At 38.2% G+C, this 15132-nt stretch overlaps 1 protein-coding gene across 1 annotated transcript in view; it reads right to left on the bottom strand.

The window, feature by feature from the left end:
* The window catches only part of LOC146160889 (lipopolysaccharide-responsive and beige-like anchor protein), a 56931-nt gene that overhangs the window by 22005 nt on the left and 19794 nt on the right, over window positions 1-15132 (bottom strand). The window contains exons 20-37 of the mRNA XM_083383886.1: window positions 14654-14802; window positions 12599-12749; window positions 11366-11546; window positions 10844-10980; window positions 9702-9914; window positions 8915-9077; window positions 8067-8213; window positions 7641-7696; window positions 6803-6901; window positions 6188-6272; window positions 5627-5755; window positions 4552-4686; window positions 3936-4062; window positions 3451-3559; window positions 2359-2525; window positions 1586-1710; window positions 962-1099; window positions 307-443 (exon numbers count right to left, since the gene is read on the bottom strand). Of these exons, the coding sequence (XP_083240012.1) occupies window positions 307-443; window positions 962-1099; window positions 1586-1710; window positions 2359-2525; window positions 3451-3559; window positions 3936-4062; window positions 4552-4686; window positions 5627-5755; window positions 6188-6272; window positions 6803-6901; window positions 7641-7696; window positions 8067-8213; window positions 8915-9077; window positions 9702-9914; window positions 10844-10980; window positions 11366-11546; window positions 12599-12749; window positions 14654-14802 (2448 nt within the window). The remainder of the gene's footprint in view (window positions 1-306; window positions 444-961; window positions 1100-1585; window positions 1711-2358; window positions 2526-3450; window positions 3560-3935; window positions 4063-4551; window positions 4687-5626; window positions 5756-6187; window positions 6273-6802; window positions 6902-7640; window positions 7697-8066; window positions 8214-8914; window positions 9078-9701; window positions 9915-10843; window positions 10981-11365; window positions 11547-12598; window positions 12750-14653; window positions 14803-15132) is intronic.

The raw sequence follows: 15132 nt of genomic DNA, 5'->3' as shown, positions 1-15132 counted from the left end.
AAAAAATTTTGGTGATAAGGTTGATTTGGTTTGTCACAAACTCAATAACATTATACCAATCCAGATTTTTACCTTCACTATATCACAAAAAATTCCTTTGGAGTTGTTCAAAGGCGAGTTGCAAAGTAACTCATCCTAAAATATGTGATTTGACTATTTACAAATTTACATACAGCGACTTTTTTCCTTTCACCATAACAAAACAGCTTATGCTGCATGTCTAAGCTCGATGCAGAGTAAGTCATCAAATGTATATTTGCGGGCTGTGCCTTATACAAAAAATGTTGGATTTGAAAAAAGTCTTACTTTTGAATCAGCTTTGGTAAAAGACGGATGATTTTCTGACACCTCGAAGAAGAACTCATCGGGAGTGATGGAGAAATTTCCGTGAAGACAAACGCCAGGCGCTATTAGGTCTGCCTCGGTACTGAACGATACTGGACCTGGGCAGGTTACAAAATTACAATTAGATAACACACTTTGGTGAATGATCACATTCACGCCTACAGCTAAACCCAATATATGGAGAAGAAATACTGCTGAGTTGCACTTTTGACGACTACCAACTCAGTAAGGCTAAGGAAGCAGTAGGCCTACATCAAACAAACAAGCAAAAGTCTATTGTCACGATTTAGTGAGGTCTGGCGTTGACATTTTTTAATATAAACAATAATTTGGAATAGTTACTTCCTAATTTAAACAACGTACTTAATCCATTGACCAGAACTACATTTTTTTACATAAATGCATCACTATGCTAGGACAATGTCTAGATGCCATTAAAAGGGATTTGTGATGTAAATACAGAATCGGAGCCAACTTGAACTAAATGGCAGAATTGTTACTCATATAATATAAACGTGGCATCGGTGTCACGAGCTTAACGTATAGGTACGCAATTTAATGTTTGTGAGTAAATAAGGAAGTTATAGCAATGGTCAAGAATTATACAATTAGGTACCTTGCAATTCATCTTGGTCGACGTCATCAAGATTGATGACCTCATCTTCCATCGACGTAACTTGATCAGCCCCTTGCAGAGTAAAGTTGGATGGTGATTTTGGCATCGCTCCAGCATCCGACGCGTCAGGAATAGCATCTTTAGTTTTTGAGGTAAAAAATATAAATAGCTTTTTCAAATAATGACAAGTTAAATAAAAAATGAGATTCGTGAGTGTTTTGTTTTCACTGCAAATTACAGATTTTCAAAAGTATCGTCTGAACAGGGGCGGGCAACATACGGCCGGACCCGGCCCGCGACGCGACAGGATTTTGTGCGGCCCGCAGACAGTTTCCCGTCTTACATGATGTTGTCCTCTGCCGCAATCCCCCCACTACTTCAGCAGCTATAAAAATACAGTACGTTAATAAATTCATCAAATACTGTTTTCGGTCTCTATGCTTGAAACTAAAAGTTTACATTAAATACGATTCATTTGGTTCAGGTGGATAAATACGCCATTAATGTATCGATTCAGAAATCCGGCCTGCCAAGAACTTTATTTTTCCATCGAGGACCCGCCAACTGGAGAAGTTGCCCGCCCCTGGTCTGAAACATAAGTAGGAACGAAAACTATTAGCTTACTAAGTTGTTTCTGCGTGACAAGGATTGCTTCCGGGTGTGAGCTTCCGTACGGGTTTCTCACGAATCTACGGCGCCGTCTAGTGTCGTCTTCCCACGGGTCAAGCTTCCAGAATTCACGAGCGCGACTAAGAAAAAATACATTTTCACAAGGTGACGTTTAAATGCAGAAAATACGACCTACATGACGGGTAAAACAAGACGTTAGTGATTCCGAAATGTTACCTTTATTATTGGATTTTATTTGTCATTTACTATCAATTCATGCATGACTGATTCTTATGCTTGAGTGATTTTGTGCATGACTGGTTTTGTACATGTGGCAGCATGCTTGCCATTTATGTAGTTTAGTTGGTGCTGTCCATATGTTACCAGGTGTTAGCCTTTGTTGTATGTGCCTACTTATTTTTTAGTTTACTTAAGTGCTTATCATTAACCACATGTAATTAATTCATTCGAAATTAGGATGCTTCAATTGCTTCATGTTAATAATCAATTACTTGATAAGTTGCTATAAAGAAGTATAATATTTAACTCTGTGCACTTGTGTGCAACAAGCTGGTTCTTCACATTAGTTGTGGCTTCATGAAGATGAGTTTACACGCACAATACGTCATGTGGTTTAAAAAGATGATGGCCTGTCCTTATTATCCAGGCATATTTCAATATTTATTTATCCGGCATACTTCATTTTGGTTATCATCAGACTAACAACTTAAACAATTTTGTTTTTTTGTGTTGTTTTCTTACTAGCTTATTTAGTAAAATGCACCGACCTGTTAAAGTTGGAGCCCCAGGCACCCAGCTTGTTGGTTAGGATGTTGGTGATGCGGTTCTTGAGAGCGATGGCGGTGGCGTGGTCGCGATGCTTGGCAGCTGTGATGAGCGAGTCGCACTGACGTTCCTCGTCACGTTGTTGTGCCAGGAAGATCGCGCACGACGACTGTGTGAAGAGTTTTTGAATGAGATCAGTTGTATTACAGGGGTTCTTAAACTGGGGTCTATGGAGCGATTGGGGGTCTGTTAACTAGTTTTAGAGGGACCATGAAGGCCTAATGCAAATATTAAAGTATTTAAGAAGTAATCAATTTTTAAAAGATTTTAATTAAAAATAAAACGGTTTTGCACTTAATGTCGACTCCATTACACTTTCACATTTTTTGGAACAAAATGAAAATATTTTTAAAGTCTATTTGTATTATTGACGTCATCTCTGAAAACGGCTTGCCCACCGTGGTTCACGCTAAGCAAAAAAAAGGGAAACCCCTGCCTTATTAGGATATGGGGGCAGGTGGTAATTGTTAACCTTGCTTATTTTGGTATAAGTGCTTTAAGACTGATTTAATTGTTTAAGCACTCTATTACTTGCGATTAAACGGTCTAAGGTCACTGAACGTATAGTGCCTTGAAATTGTATGTGTCTCTACAGCAGTTGGCGTCACTATCTTTAGAAGCTCACATTGTTAGTTATTTTTAAGTGTTGGGCAATGATGTTTAACTTGGACTTGTTGTTTCTGTATTAATAACATTGTTTTGCATTCATTCAAATTTAGATATGATCAACTTGAGTTAGATATTGTGTTTTGTGTTATAAATAAGTACACTGATAGAGACAACAGTATCGGATCGGCTGAATCGGATCCATTAGTTTTCAGTAATTAAACATGTCTTTTTAAGAGATAACATTAAAATACCAGGACTACATAACTCTGTTCGTGCCTCAAAATAGACGCCCCCACTGAAAGCTTGCAAATGGTGAGACGATTTTTTTAAATGCTACAAGTAATGAAAACCTATTCCGAATAAAACGAAAGTGGTGAAAAAAAATATAAATTGAGAAAAAACGTTTGTGGCAAAGGTCCAATCACCTCGAAAAGCGCGTGTTTCTTTACATCTTCGGCCCTCTGTTTGCTTAGGATGAAGTCGGCTTCGTTTGCGACCCTCACAACATGGTCCTTCATCGCGTGACAGAGAAGCCTGTAAGAACAGGTTTAGAAAGCGTGAGATTCAACAAACTACGCAAAAATGGTGAAAAAGTCTAGACAGCAAAACAACCGCATTTCAGGATTCAATAACGCGGTAAAACCCGCAATAAATAGTGCCACGTATATAAGGAAATCAAGATAACTAAGATATTCAAATAATGGCAGTTTAAAAACCTAATCAGAAACCAAAACATGACGAAATACTTGTTTTAAGTAATTCCTAAAAAGCACAAATTCTCAAATTTATCAGCTATTGGACCTCAAAACAATGTGATCGTCATGTAATGGCGACATTGGCAAGACATTTTTTCGCTTCAAGTTCAACTACATTCGGCTTGTTGAAGTGGAGGGAAACCGGTTTCACTTACCTTCCCTCGTTAATGAGCTCGATAAAAGCGAGTCCAGCGTGTTTCTGGATCGAGTTCTGCCACTCTTGAGAGCAGAGGAGCATCACCAGCTCCACCACCGACGTGTAAGATTTCATGCAAACCAGGCCTGCAAGAAAGATTCCGCGTTATATTTATTGCGATCAAATAGAACATTTTGAGTTGACGTACACCTACAGTCCTACAGTTTTATAAACTCTACGTTTTTATTCTGTTAACACAATATCTTTTCGTGTTACGTACGAAAACACGTGATTTATCAAACCGAATACAACATTATGAGCAAAGCAGGTAGACGCTATTAAGGGAAATGACACAAAGACATTTTATAAAAAGGAATTTTAAGACGGGTATTCAGAATTTTAAAGATACCCGCAACCATAGGATCGCGTAAGTCCATTTAAACACTATGAGCAAGCGCTATTAAGAAGGAATGGCGTATTTTCTTTCCCATGGTTTTGCAAGACATGTATTTGCAACATCGACGTTAAAAGTAGCTACAAAGGACTTAAGGTCCAAATAGTAAATCGATGTACTGTAAAGAGACATAAGAACGCGTTTTTGCTTATCCGAACAAGGATTACTTTTTACTTCGCACCTTCGACTAGCAGCTCCTGGCCGTGGCTCCCCACCAGGGTTTTGCCCAGGTAAGTTGAAAAGTCGAGAAATATGTCCCGTAGCAGAGGGGCAAGTTGGTCCATGGATCGCTCCAGGCGAGCCGAGACATCCGCTTCTGTATGAAAAGCAAGAGTAAATCAGTTCCTCATTTTAGTTGAAATGCAATGTGTTAACCCTTTTGAAACTGCTCCTAGTGGCACGCTTTGCCTCTAGCAGAAACGTGTCTCATTCGTCCTTCATTTCAGACGTGATGTTGTTTCTGTTAAGATCTACTTTTGGTGCGGTGTAACGTGTAAGTTTATGTTATATATTTATTTTGTGTTGATTAAATTTTTGGTAGCCTTTGTTTATTTGTTTATTCAAATTAAGGAATAAGTTGTTGAAACAATCATTGTATTTACAGACTTTTAACTGAAAAAAACTTCGACATCAACTTTCACAACGTATGGCGGCAACGGTATAGAGGTAGTTAAAAAATATTATTTAAGATATGAAATCTAACTCTTTACAGTTGACTGTAAAATACATGTAATAAGCATTATCCCGGTATTCGATTACAGAAAAACGTTTATAAATATATCTCTCTATTACAGAAAGATATTTACCCTTTTGGTCCACAAACGCCCAGTACATTATCAATAAGAAGTTACCAATATAACACGACAATTAAATGAAATCACGATCCGAAGAAATATTTTCACATTATAAGACAGTTATGGATTACCGACAATAATTTATTCTGTATCGACGTTTCGATAACCTATCCAGGTAATCTTCATCAGGGCATATAAGCCGGTTTTCACGTTTTCACGTTATTCGCGCCTTGTTTTCTTTTTTCGCCTCGTTTTGCCACCTTGTTTTTTCGTCGTTTTTCTTCACTGTATATATACCTCTGCAAGGTTACAAGTTTATATGCCCTGATGAAGATTACCTGGATAGGTTATCGAAACGTCGGTACAGAAATTATTGTCGGAAGAACCCTCTTTATAATTAATATAATGCCTGGCAGCAACAGTATATTCATAAGAAAGTTATGTTATCCTGTACGTTCTTACCGTCTTCAACCACGTTGATGGTGCTCGGGTCGATCTGCGGAAGGTCGGCGTGATCCGCCTCGCCGTTCTGCATTTCCACGTCATCAGCAATGACGTCAGTTGTCGCAATTACAGCTGCTTCTTTGGGCGCTGTCGATAATTGGAGAAGCGTTAGTACTGGACTTGAAAAAGAAGTTGCTTTAGCAGATTCAGAAGTTGCTATAACTCCGGTTCCATTATGTTACTTTTGTTACACTAAATAGTTTAGCTTTTATTGGGGCAGTTTAAAATTATTTCACATAAGGCTTAAAGAAAAACACTCATCATATTAATGTCAAAAAAACAACTCCAAACAATCATAAAGCGACAATACAAGAATGTAAAAAATGTTTAAACAAGGAACATTTAAATAAGAACTGAATATGTAGGCTTTATTGCGTCTTTGCTGTTATACAGCTACAGAGATACATATGCTGTTGCTACCAGACATAGTATATACTGAAAATAGTTCTTCTGATTTATTTGTTTGTCCGACGTTTCATCTGCCTATCCAGAATAGCACGCAGTGCCATTGAAGGTTACCTGTGCTGGCATCTGGGTCGGTCGATTTTGATTGGACAACCACACTTCGATCAAAAGACTGATACGACGACCCCACATCAGGAATCTGCGTTGAAAAGAATGCAAAATATTACATTAAAAAACTAAAACTAAAATGTTACTGCCCTTCGGCACGGCTAGAAAACAATATTTACGAACGGGTAAAAACTATAAAAACGCTCACATTTTTTTATTTGGATAATCAAATGTTCTTATTTTATATCAATTTTAAACATGGGGCCTATATGGTTCTATTAGCTGGTAACATGGTGAAAAGGGATATTTTTTTAACTGACGAAAATGGATATAGTTTACAAACACCACTGACGCACACTTTATAGTTGTTAATAAGCTGCACCAAAAAAACTCGGTAGATATTCCACGGAAAAACATATATGCTTGTAAACTACGAGTTTCGGACTCGGACCAGATACAAAAATCACATTTTCAAGCGTTGCAAAAATAAGCCAAAAACAAAAAGGCAAGAAAAGCATCCATGCGGCAAGCTGGTTGAGAGCTACATTGTTGTGTTTTGGTTGCTGTCACCCTTAAGGCATGCGACTTGGTGAAAAAACAACAGCTATATTACTACTCTACCTGAGACGAAAAACTGTTGGGATTTACCCTCTCTCGTGACACCTTGCGGCCATCGCTGGTCACGTCGGCGTTCCGCTTGGCCAGGTTTCGCAAAATATCCTTTACGCAAATAATAAAAACAAACGAGGGTACAGCGTGAGTAAAAAAGCTCGAGCTGAATCAAATAGCCGTTTCGCAGGGGCATGCACATTTCGTTACCGCGCTCTTGAGGCCAGACAAAATAAGTCGAGGTTTTACTTCCTCAAAGTTAAATGTAAGCAAATGCGAAAATGCAATGAGCGTGAGACACATGGCGAATTTGACTAAGGCACCAAGCGCTGGCTTTGGGTTCTTGGGTCTTTCAAAAACAGTGCTATGGTAACGTCCGTATATAATACGCTGAAGTGTTTCTGTGCGCCAGTATTCCGTGAAAGTTAAATAACAAATAGATTAGGAATATATTGTAGAGCTACATACTGATTTAAATTGGCTATAACAGCGTGCAATCAAATAGTAGAACAGTAGTAAACAATTAGAAAATTACCTAATTAATAAACGCCACAACATACAGGTGAAACTGTTAAACGTGAATTACCTTTGTGAAAATAGATTAGAGTTAGGTTGACACAAACATTTACTACACAGTCATTTAAAGATTAACTACTAACGCTAAATTCAGGTACAAGGTGAATATCGACTAGGGTTAACGATAGTGCATTATACGATGGCGATAATGCACATTTAAAAAATACTACTTAAACAAAATTAACCAAAATTTTGGCACACCACAAAAATCAACTGAATGAAAAACTAGTCGTACACAGCTGAAAGAAAAGAAAACTTAGAATGCATGTCTTACCTGTACGTCGGTTGATGTCATTTGACTATTAGCAGGTTCCTTTTCAGCAACATGATCTGAATTTTACAGATTATGAGAATTTGCGGAAAAATAAAATAACGAAAGAAATCATGGCATGCAAAAGGTAATTTAAAAAAAAAACTTATTTAGTAAGAAGGTACAATATGTACGGATTTGTAATGTAGCTTGAATGAATTACAAAGTCAAAAAGGTCAAGTCGGACAGATAACAATCGCGTACCACCTTTTATAAGTGATGCTTGAATTGCTTCTCCGTCACATTACCTGAAGATGATACAAGCTCGTATCGAAACGTCTTGATCGAGACGATATCGTTATGCTCAGCCTTTTTGGCTTTGTAATTCATTATCAAGCTACATTTTGTAAAACTTTAAAATCAACCCAACCAACCAAAATACAAACAAACCTCGATCTTTATTTTCTGACTGACTCTCTGTCGCCTCATCTGACAAAGAGTGTCCGTTTGTGACGGTTGTCGTGGCATCAGGAGAATTTTCTTGGTCTTCTTCGATAGTTACCGTTCTCGAAATGGATTGGAAAGAAGCTCCAGAATCTGGAAAACGATATTACGATTTAGTTGGGCACTGGAAAAGCTTAACCAAATTTTTAAGGTGGAGGAAATCTCGTTAAACATTTGACTGAATATTTTACGGATATTACGACACAAAACAAAATTAATTAACGGTCACATTTTTGCATCAACTGGCAAAAAGCAACTTGCATCAACTGACAAATCCATGACTGGAAAATAAATTTTGGGTGGTTCTCGAAGAAATAAACAAAGCTGTAAAACATGATGTCAAGCGGCGAAAAACAGATAAACAAGAGGCTAAATAGCATATAACAAGTCCAGATAGTCAAATAGCCGTATCGAACATTGCTTAAGTCAATGGTTCTCAACCGGGTGCCGCGGCACTCTAGCCATTTTAAACGCTCAAGGGTGCAGAGAAATATTTAAAATTCTTTGGGATTCCAATTGTTGCTCTATTGTTCTTTTGTGTACCATAAAAGTGCAAAAAACAAAAAGTAGCTTTCAACCTTGTTGCCAAGTTAGTGAGCTGTTTAAATCTCGGTTATTGGGACGTTTCAGTTAACCACTCAGCAAAAATACGAGCAAGGGTGCCGCGAACTATTTATTATTTTTGCAGTGTACCGCAAGCCAAAAAAGGTTGCGAAAATAAGTCGTACAGGCCACTAAATTCCACAAACAAAAAAGTATCCACCGGTACCCAAAAGCAAAACAATTTCCCTCACCGGCAAGCTTTTTGCGTCTCGGGGAAGTGCGCCTGGCAACGGTGGCCTGCTGCAACTTGCGATGGCTTTCCGGGTCGAGGATGTCACGGTACTTTGACACCATCAGCACCGACACGAAGTAGACCACGGCCAGTGAGAGATACTGCGCCTGCTTGCTGTCATCCTGCACGGTATACAGTGAACACATTCAGTCAATGTTAATCGTGTTTGCTTGGGATCAAGGCGATATGCGGAAAAGACGATGCTTGGACTTTGTAAAAAAAAGTGTCTTACTGCAAAGAGAAATAATCACCAAAAGCATATTTCCATGCGAATAAGACAGCACAGTTAATATAATCGCTTAAAAACATTATTCGGCCCCCTTTTTTGCGCGCAATGGACACTTCACGTTCATTTGCGAAACGGAAGACAAATACGGTGCAACTGTAAAGCGACGTTTAAAATCATTTTGAAACCTTTTTAGCTTATTTCAAGGGATTTATTAGGCACGGTGGAAAAGTGGCAATTCAAACCGGCTAAAAAACTTATTCGAATAGACACCAGGTTGTCAATTTAACGTATATCAGAGCACAGTGTTTTTCTCATGGGACCAATGCTTAGATTTTGTAAAAAAAAACACAATGTTTTACCAAAAGGAGAAAGAATCATCGAAAGTATATTTACACGCAAATATAAAACAGCTAGGCATTCCACTACGTTTAACACAGGTTCTCTTAAGAGCATAAAAAACAAAAATATTACGTCGATCGACAAAAGCTTTCAACCTTCGTGCAATCGTTTAGCTTACAATGTCTCGGTAAATGATGGATCTGAGCCGGTTGACGTCGGAATCCTGGAGAAGATGGCGACTGTCGATGATGGGAGTGGCAGAGTTGGACATTAGCGAGAGGAGGATCTCCGCTGCATCGGTGGCCGACACATCCAGGTCGTCCCCTTCTTCTTCCACGTCGTTGACAACGACTCTTCCTTCGCTGCTGTTGTCGCTGTATTCGCTGTTCTGCTGAAAGAGTGGTAGGTGCCAGGTTTACAACGTATATATACTATAGTGTGGGATTTTTTGTTCAACTAACGTGTTTATCTATATGTAGCCCAGGGGTTCTTAACATTTTTGGTATGTTTTACCGTTTTATCAAATACGGATATCACATTTACCCCCAATATATGAAACGGTGCTCATACATGCCGTAACAATGAAGTAACTAAGAGATGAAAATTATCAATTAGCAAAGCATAACGTTACCGACACTAAACGATAAAGATTCAATAGGCTACTAGGCTAGCTTCGAATGAGCAATTAGTCTGAACTAGAAAAGTAGGCTACCAATACCTATTACCTACACCTACATCTGGCACATTTTTCTGTCCCGCCAAGTGATGTGGATATTTTAATTGATAGCTCATTTACCCCTAAAACAAGGAAATTTACCCCAGGTTAAGAATCGCTGATTTAGCCTTTGTTGTGGCATTTTCGGTTTCTACATTTTCACGTTACAAAGTGAAAACATTACGCATATAAAAATATTGACTTTTAAAATAAAGGGACCACTTTTTTAAACAAAGCAATTTTTCCTTACAATTTGTTATAATAGACCAGTGTTCCTCAACCTATGGGTTGAGCAAAATTTTGGGTCGCCGACTGCTTTATTTTTAACTTGGTTATATTTATTGAGATTGGTTTTGAGCAAGATTTGTCCGAAATTAAAAAAATTGCAAGGGGAATACGAAGATGTGGATCACATTATTTGATTTTGAACTTTTTATGACAATGTCTCCTGTATTTTCGCTTACAAAGCACAGAAAGGAAAATTGGGTCACCCAAGCCTCGCTGTTATACTTAGGCCTAGTGTTTAAATCGGTGCGACAAAAAGGTTAAGAAACACTGTAATAGACTATAGCAAATATGTCGTCCGTCAGTACTCCGTATGTTACCCCATTGGTGACGACTTGGTGGCGCTGTGTGTCGGAGGTCGATCGTTGTCGGGACAAGTAGTTTGGCGTAGGAGGGGCGCTCTGCTGCCTTTTCACGTAACGAGACTCGAGGCAATTCCGCACGGCGCAGATGCACGCTGGAAAAGGGAACCGGTTTGTTTCACAAGTCTCCAGGCGGAATAGGAAATGAAAAAGCAAACACAATATCTTGTATAGAAGTGCGGGTTAAAAATTGATTTAAGCTACCCTCGCATAGTTTTAAGCTATTTTACTTAACAAGTTAGATAGAGCAGATACATTCGGGAGACTGCGAGGGAACTGACATAGTGGTAATTAGTAGCTTTGGTGTTTTATATTAACAAAAGACAATCAAAATATTAGGGCTTGAATATATGCGGGAACCGACATCCCAGTGTTATTCATGGTGGCTTTGACGCATTCTTTAAAAGAAAATCAAGCGAAAAATTTAGGACAACTAAATTTACGGTGTGAATGCCTACACAAATCATACACAAAACCAACCAGTCCGCAAGCACTGGCGCAGCACCCCGCCGGTCGCCATGTTCTTCTCGTTCTCGATTTCGCCGAAATTGACTGTCGAGGCGAAGGCAAGAATGTCCATGAAGGAAGCGAGGCGATTCACGATGCTCCAGGCCGCCTCCATCGACAGACCTTGACCCGCTTCGATCGTATCCAGTTCGTACTGTCCAACCACAAAAGGGGTTTCGTTTTAGATAAAACTATAGGGGGGGGTAAATACTGAGCGGTACAGGTAGGTTGAAAATATGGACGTTTCATTTTGTAACTCTATATTGTCGAAGTAATTTTGTTTTCATTGCCAGCATAGCGCTGGAAGTGAACAATGTTTTTTATTTAAATACTTTGTATAGCACTTGGGGCTTATACTTATTCTTTATACTTACAACACTCATGTTGTATATTTATGAGTAGCTTATGAGTTATATGCAACAATTATTATTGGGAATAAAAAACAGAGTTGTTTAACAGCATGGTAGCAGCGCACCTTAACGATCTTGTTTTTCTGTTGATATATATTTACCCAAAAGAGTCCGTGCTTTTATCGCTCGCATTTTTTACTTTCTTTGCTCGAGTTGTAACGCATAAGGTAAAACAATATAAATTAAGGTGCAACGACCAAAACTACAATGTAAACTTTCCACTACAAAATAGTAAATTTATTAAAAATTTAGTGGATAACGTACTTTTTACAAAATTAAATGACTTTCACCAAATGGTCTAAATTACAGTGGTTCTCAACCGCCGATCCGCGTCAACTTTCCTGCCGGTCCGCCAAATATATTACAATCTTAAATCTCAAGGGTGGGGGACCAGTTGTATGTGAAAAACTTTAATAGAACCACGTATAATATCAAAGAGAAAGCAACAAATTGCTCATTGAATGGAAGTTTCCATTCTTTGCTTTTAAGTTGCATATACTTTTGTCATATTTGCATTTTGGGTTGATTTTGATGTTTGAAGGTCCACCGGTCAGCAAAATTTGTTTTGAAATTTTACCGGTCCGTAAGATAAAAAGGTTGGGAACCACTGGACTAAAGCCTAATATCATCAGCACATGGTGTTTTACGAATGTTACAACAGTAACCTGTTCTCAATATATAATTCGCCATGAAAACGCCGTTAAGGGTTGAACAGGGGCTCCGAGCGATCCTGGCTGCTTCGGTAACCGAAAACTAAAACACATAAACACCTAAGCACAAATAAAGGGAGTCTCACCGTGGGCGAAGTGGCCGATGATAGTATGGGTAGAATGCCGCCGCACGCGAGCAGCACGTTGTCAATCATCTGCGAAAAGAGGTGGATCGTGTTGTACACGAATATCACGTTGTCGTTCGAGTTCACTGTATCAATGAGCGTTGTCGAATCGCTGAAAAGATACATATTTTTAGATAAAAGAAGATTGGTATTTGTGTGATTTGTGTGTTGTGCGTTCTCGTTGCTTGGTTTTGCGCTACATGAATCCACTTGGCTCTCGCCACTTAATTTATTTAACTTAGTCGACTTATATTTTAAACGTTTAAAGTTAAAGCTAATTTTTCGAAAAAAAACTTTTTAAGATTTATGGCGATTTATGGCATACCCTTCGTGAAAATAGAGTTAGCTCCACCAAGCAACATATCAATAGATATAAATAGCTCTTCTGGCGTAAACGAAGTATAAACCGACGTTTCGGCAGCAGATACCAGCTGACCTCATTAGGGTTAATAATTAAAACGAGGAAGAGTGTGCCAGTTGATATACTAAAAGTAAAAAATAGTAAGACTATAGATAAAATAATAATTCTAGACGTCGTTGAGATATGCGACAAGCTGTGACGCGACGGAGTCATACAACGATGAGTAGCCGGAAACCACGAATCCATGAACAAAAAGGATTCGTGGTTTCCGTCTATTTCTATCTATTCACACTCTTCGTAGTTTACGTGCAGTAAAACGGCACAAAAACATAAATGAAAAAAACAAAAAGACAAGTTAAAAAGGTCTTACATGCGCGCTTAGTTCAACGCAAAGTTCAGTGAATCGCACAAAACCTTAAACCGAGTTGAACGAAGTTCGCGAATAAACACGAGGCGATGCCCAGACCTAAGATTAACTAAAAAAGTAGCGATGCTTCGGCGAAATGTATCGCTCGTAAACACAAACCGGTAAATGCACAAAGCCTCCAGGCTCCTTACGTAGCTAATAACGATTGCACAACAACACTTCCCTTAAAAACGTGTGTCTGTTTGTCACATTTGGGTATTGTATTTAAAGTATATTTATTTTGCTCAATGAGGCCATACGCTTTATAAAGATATGATATTAAGACAACCTTATAACTCGGAAGCTTACGAAAGCTTACAAAAGATTGTAATTAAGAACGCAACTGTAAAAAAGAGTTTCGAAATATGTATCAAAAGTCGTCCTGTAAGCAATTTCGTTTGACTTCAGCTTAAAATCGTTTACACGTCAAACTTTTTGACACAGTTACTGCTATTACACTAAGTAACATCCACTAAATGTACCCAAAAGGTTTTATGGGTAAAATCAATCATTTTTACCGAGTGTGTCACACAATGTTTTTTTTTTGAATTGATTTAAACTAATAAAATTGAAAAAAAATGGTGCTTAACCATTTGACTTTTGGTTAACCATTAGACTAGATGTATCATTCATTATTTTATCTCATTTCGTTCACGAGTGAAGGCTCTAAGGTTTAATTCGGCATATAAACGCCACTGTAGCTCAACATATGCTGATTAGGCAAAATACCACAACGGATTACAGATTATATAAACCTGATTTGCCGCTTGCGTTTACCCAGGCAAATTATTGGTAATTTATATGTGACTTGGTATATTTTGATTTTATCGGCCAATATAAATAAATCCTTCGCTATTCGTAACACAATTTAACGGCGCCAGCTCTGTCTACAGACAAGCACTGAGTTATTTGTTTATCGGCATGTTAAGTATCAAAACATATGCAGGAAGGGATTATACCTTTACACCGAGAGGATGGTATGTGTATTTTGTACGAACTTATGCTGTTTTATAAGGCTTTACAATAAAGTACAACTTAAAAAGTTTTTTTATTATAAGTATTGGTCACCCTACCAACATATTTGACGAAAGACGCCTTTGATCATTATTTGGTGAGGAAATAACAACGGCTTTAGGTCTAGCAATAAACTCTACTATTTTGGGTAACCAGTGAAAATGGCATTCAGTCAACAACATATTCCAGCAGAATGATTTACTAATTTAATATTATAAAAAGACAAGTGACGAACCTCTTCCAGCTTTCTATGTCTCCCTCCAGTGACGTGAAGAGGTCGTCGAGAAGTCGAAGATGTTGCGGCGACCATTTAAACTCGGGCACACGGAAGACCACGGTGCGAGGTCCCGGACTGAACTGTTGCTGAGAGCCGGAAGCCTCTTTCTGCGAAGGGATTAAACATGACGATACGTTAGAGATATAGGTTTTCTTGATAAGACGCCAATTTGTCGAAGAACAATTTATAAAAGTAAAACAGGGAAAAGCTATGTGGCATAAATGAGTACGTCCAGTGTTGTAATGACTCGACTTAACTTTAGTCTTTTGGACAAATGACTTGGGTTGTAACGAATAGTTATTAAGCATTTTTTGAGAAGTTGAGTTATTTATTTTAGGTTTTACTCATAAAACAGTTTGCTTGCTATATGTTGCATTTTTGTTATTTTTTTTAGTTAGGTTATTGCTCATGATCGAAAGAGTTTACCAATTTTAATG

Source organism: Ascidiella aspersa, chromosome 3 (assembly GCF_963924565.1).
Source record: "Ascidiella aspersa chromosome 3, kaAscAspe10.2, whole genome shotgun sequence".
Classification (NCBI taxonomy): domain Eukaryota; kingdom Metazoa; phylum Chordata; class Ascidiacea; order Phlebobranchia; family Ascidiidae; genus Ascidiella; species Ascidiella aspersa.
The sequence above is the reverse complement of the archived record's forward strand: the minus strand, read 5'-3'. Positions and strand labels throughout refer to the sequence as shown.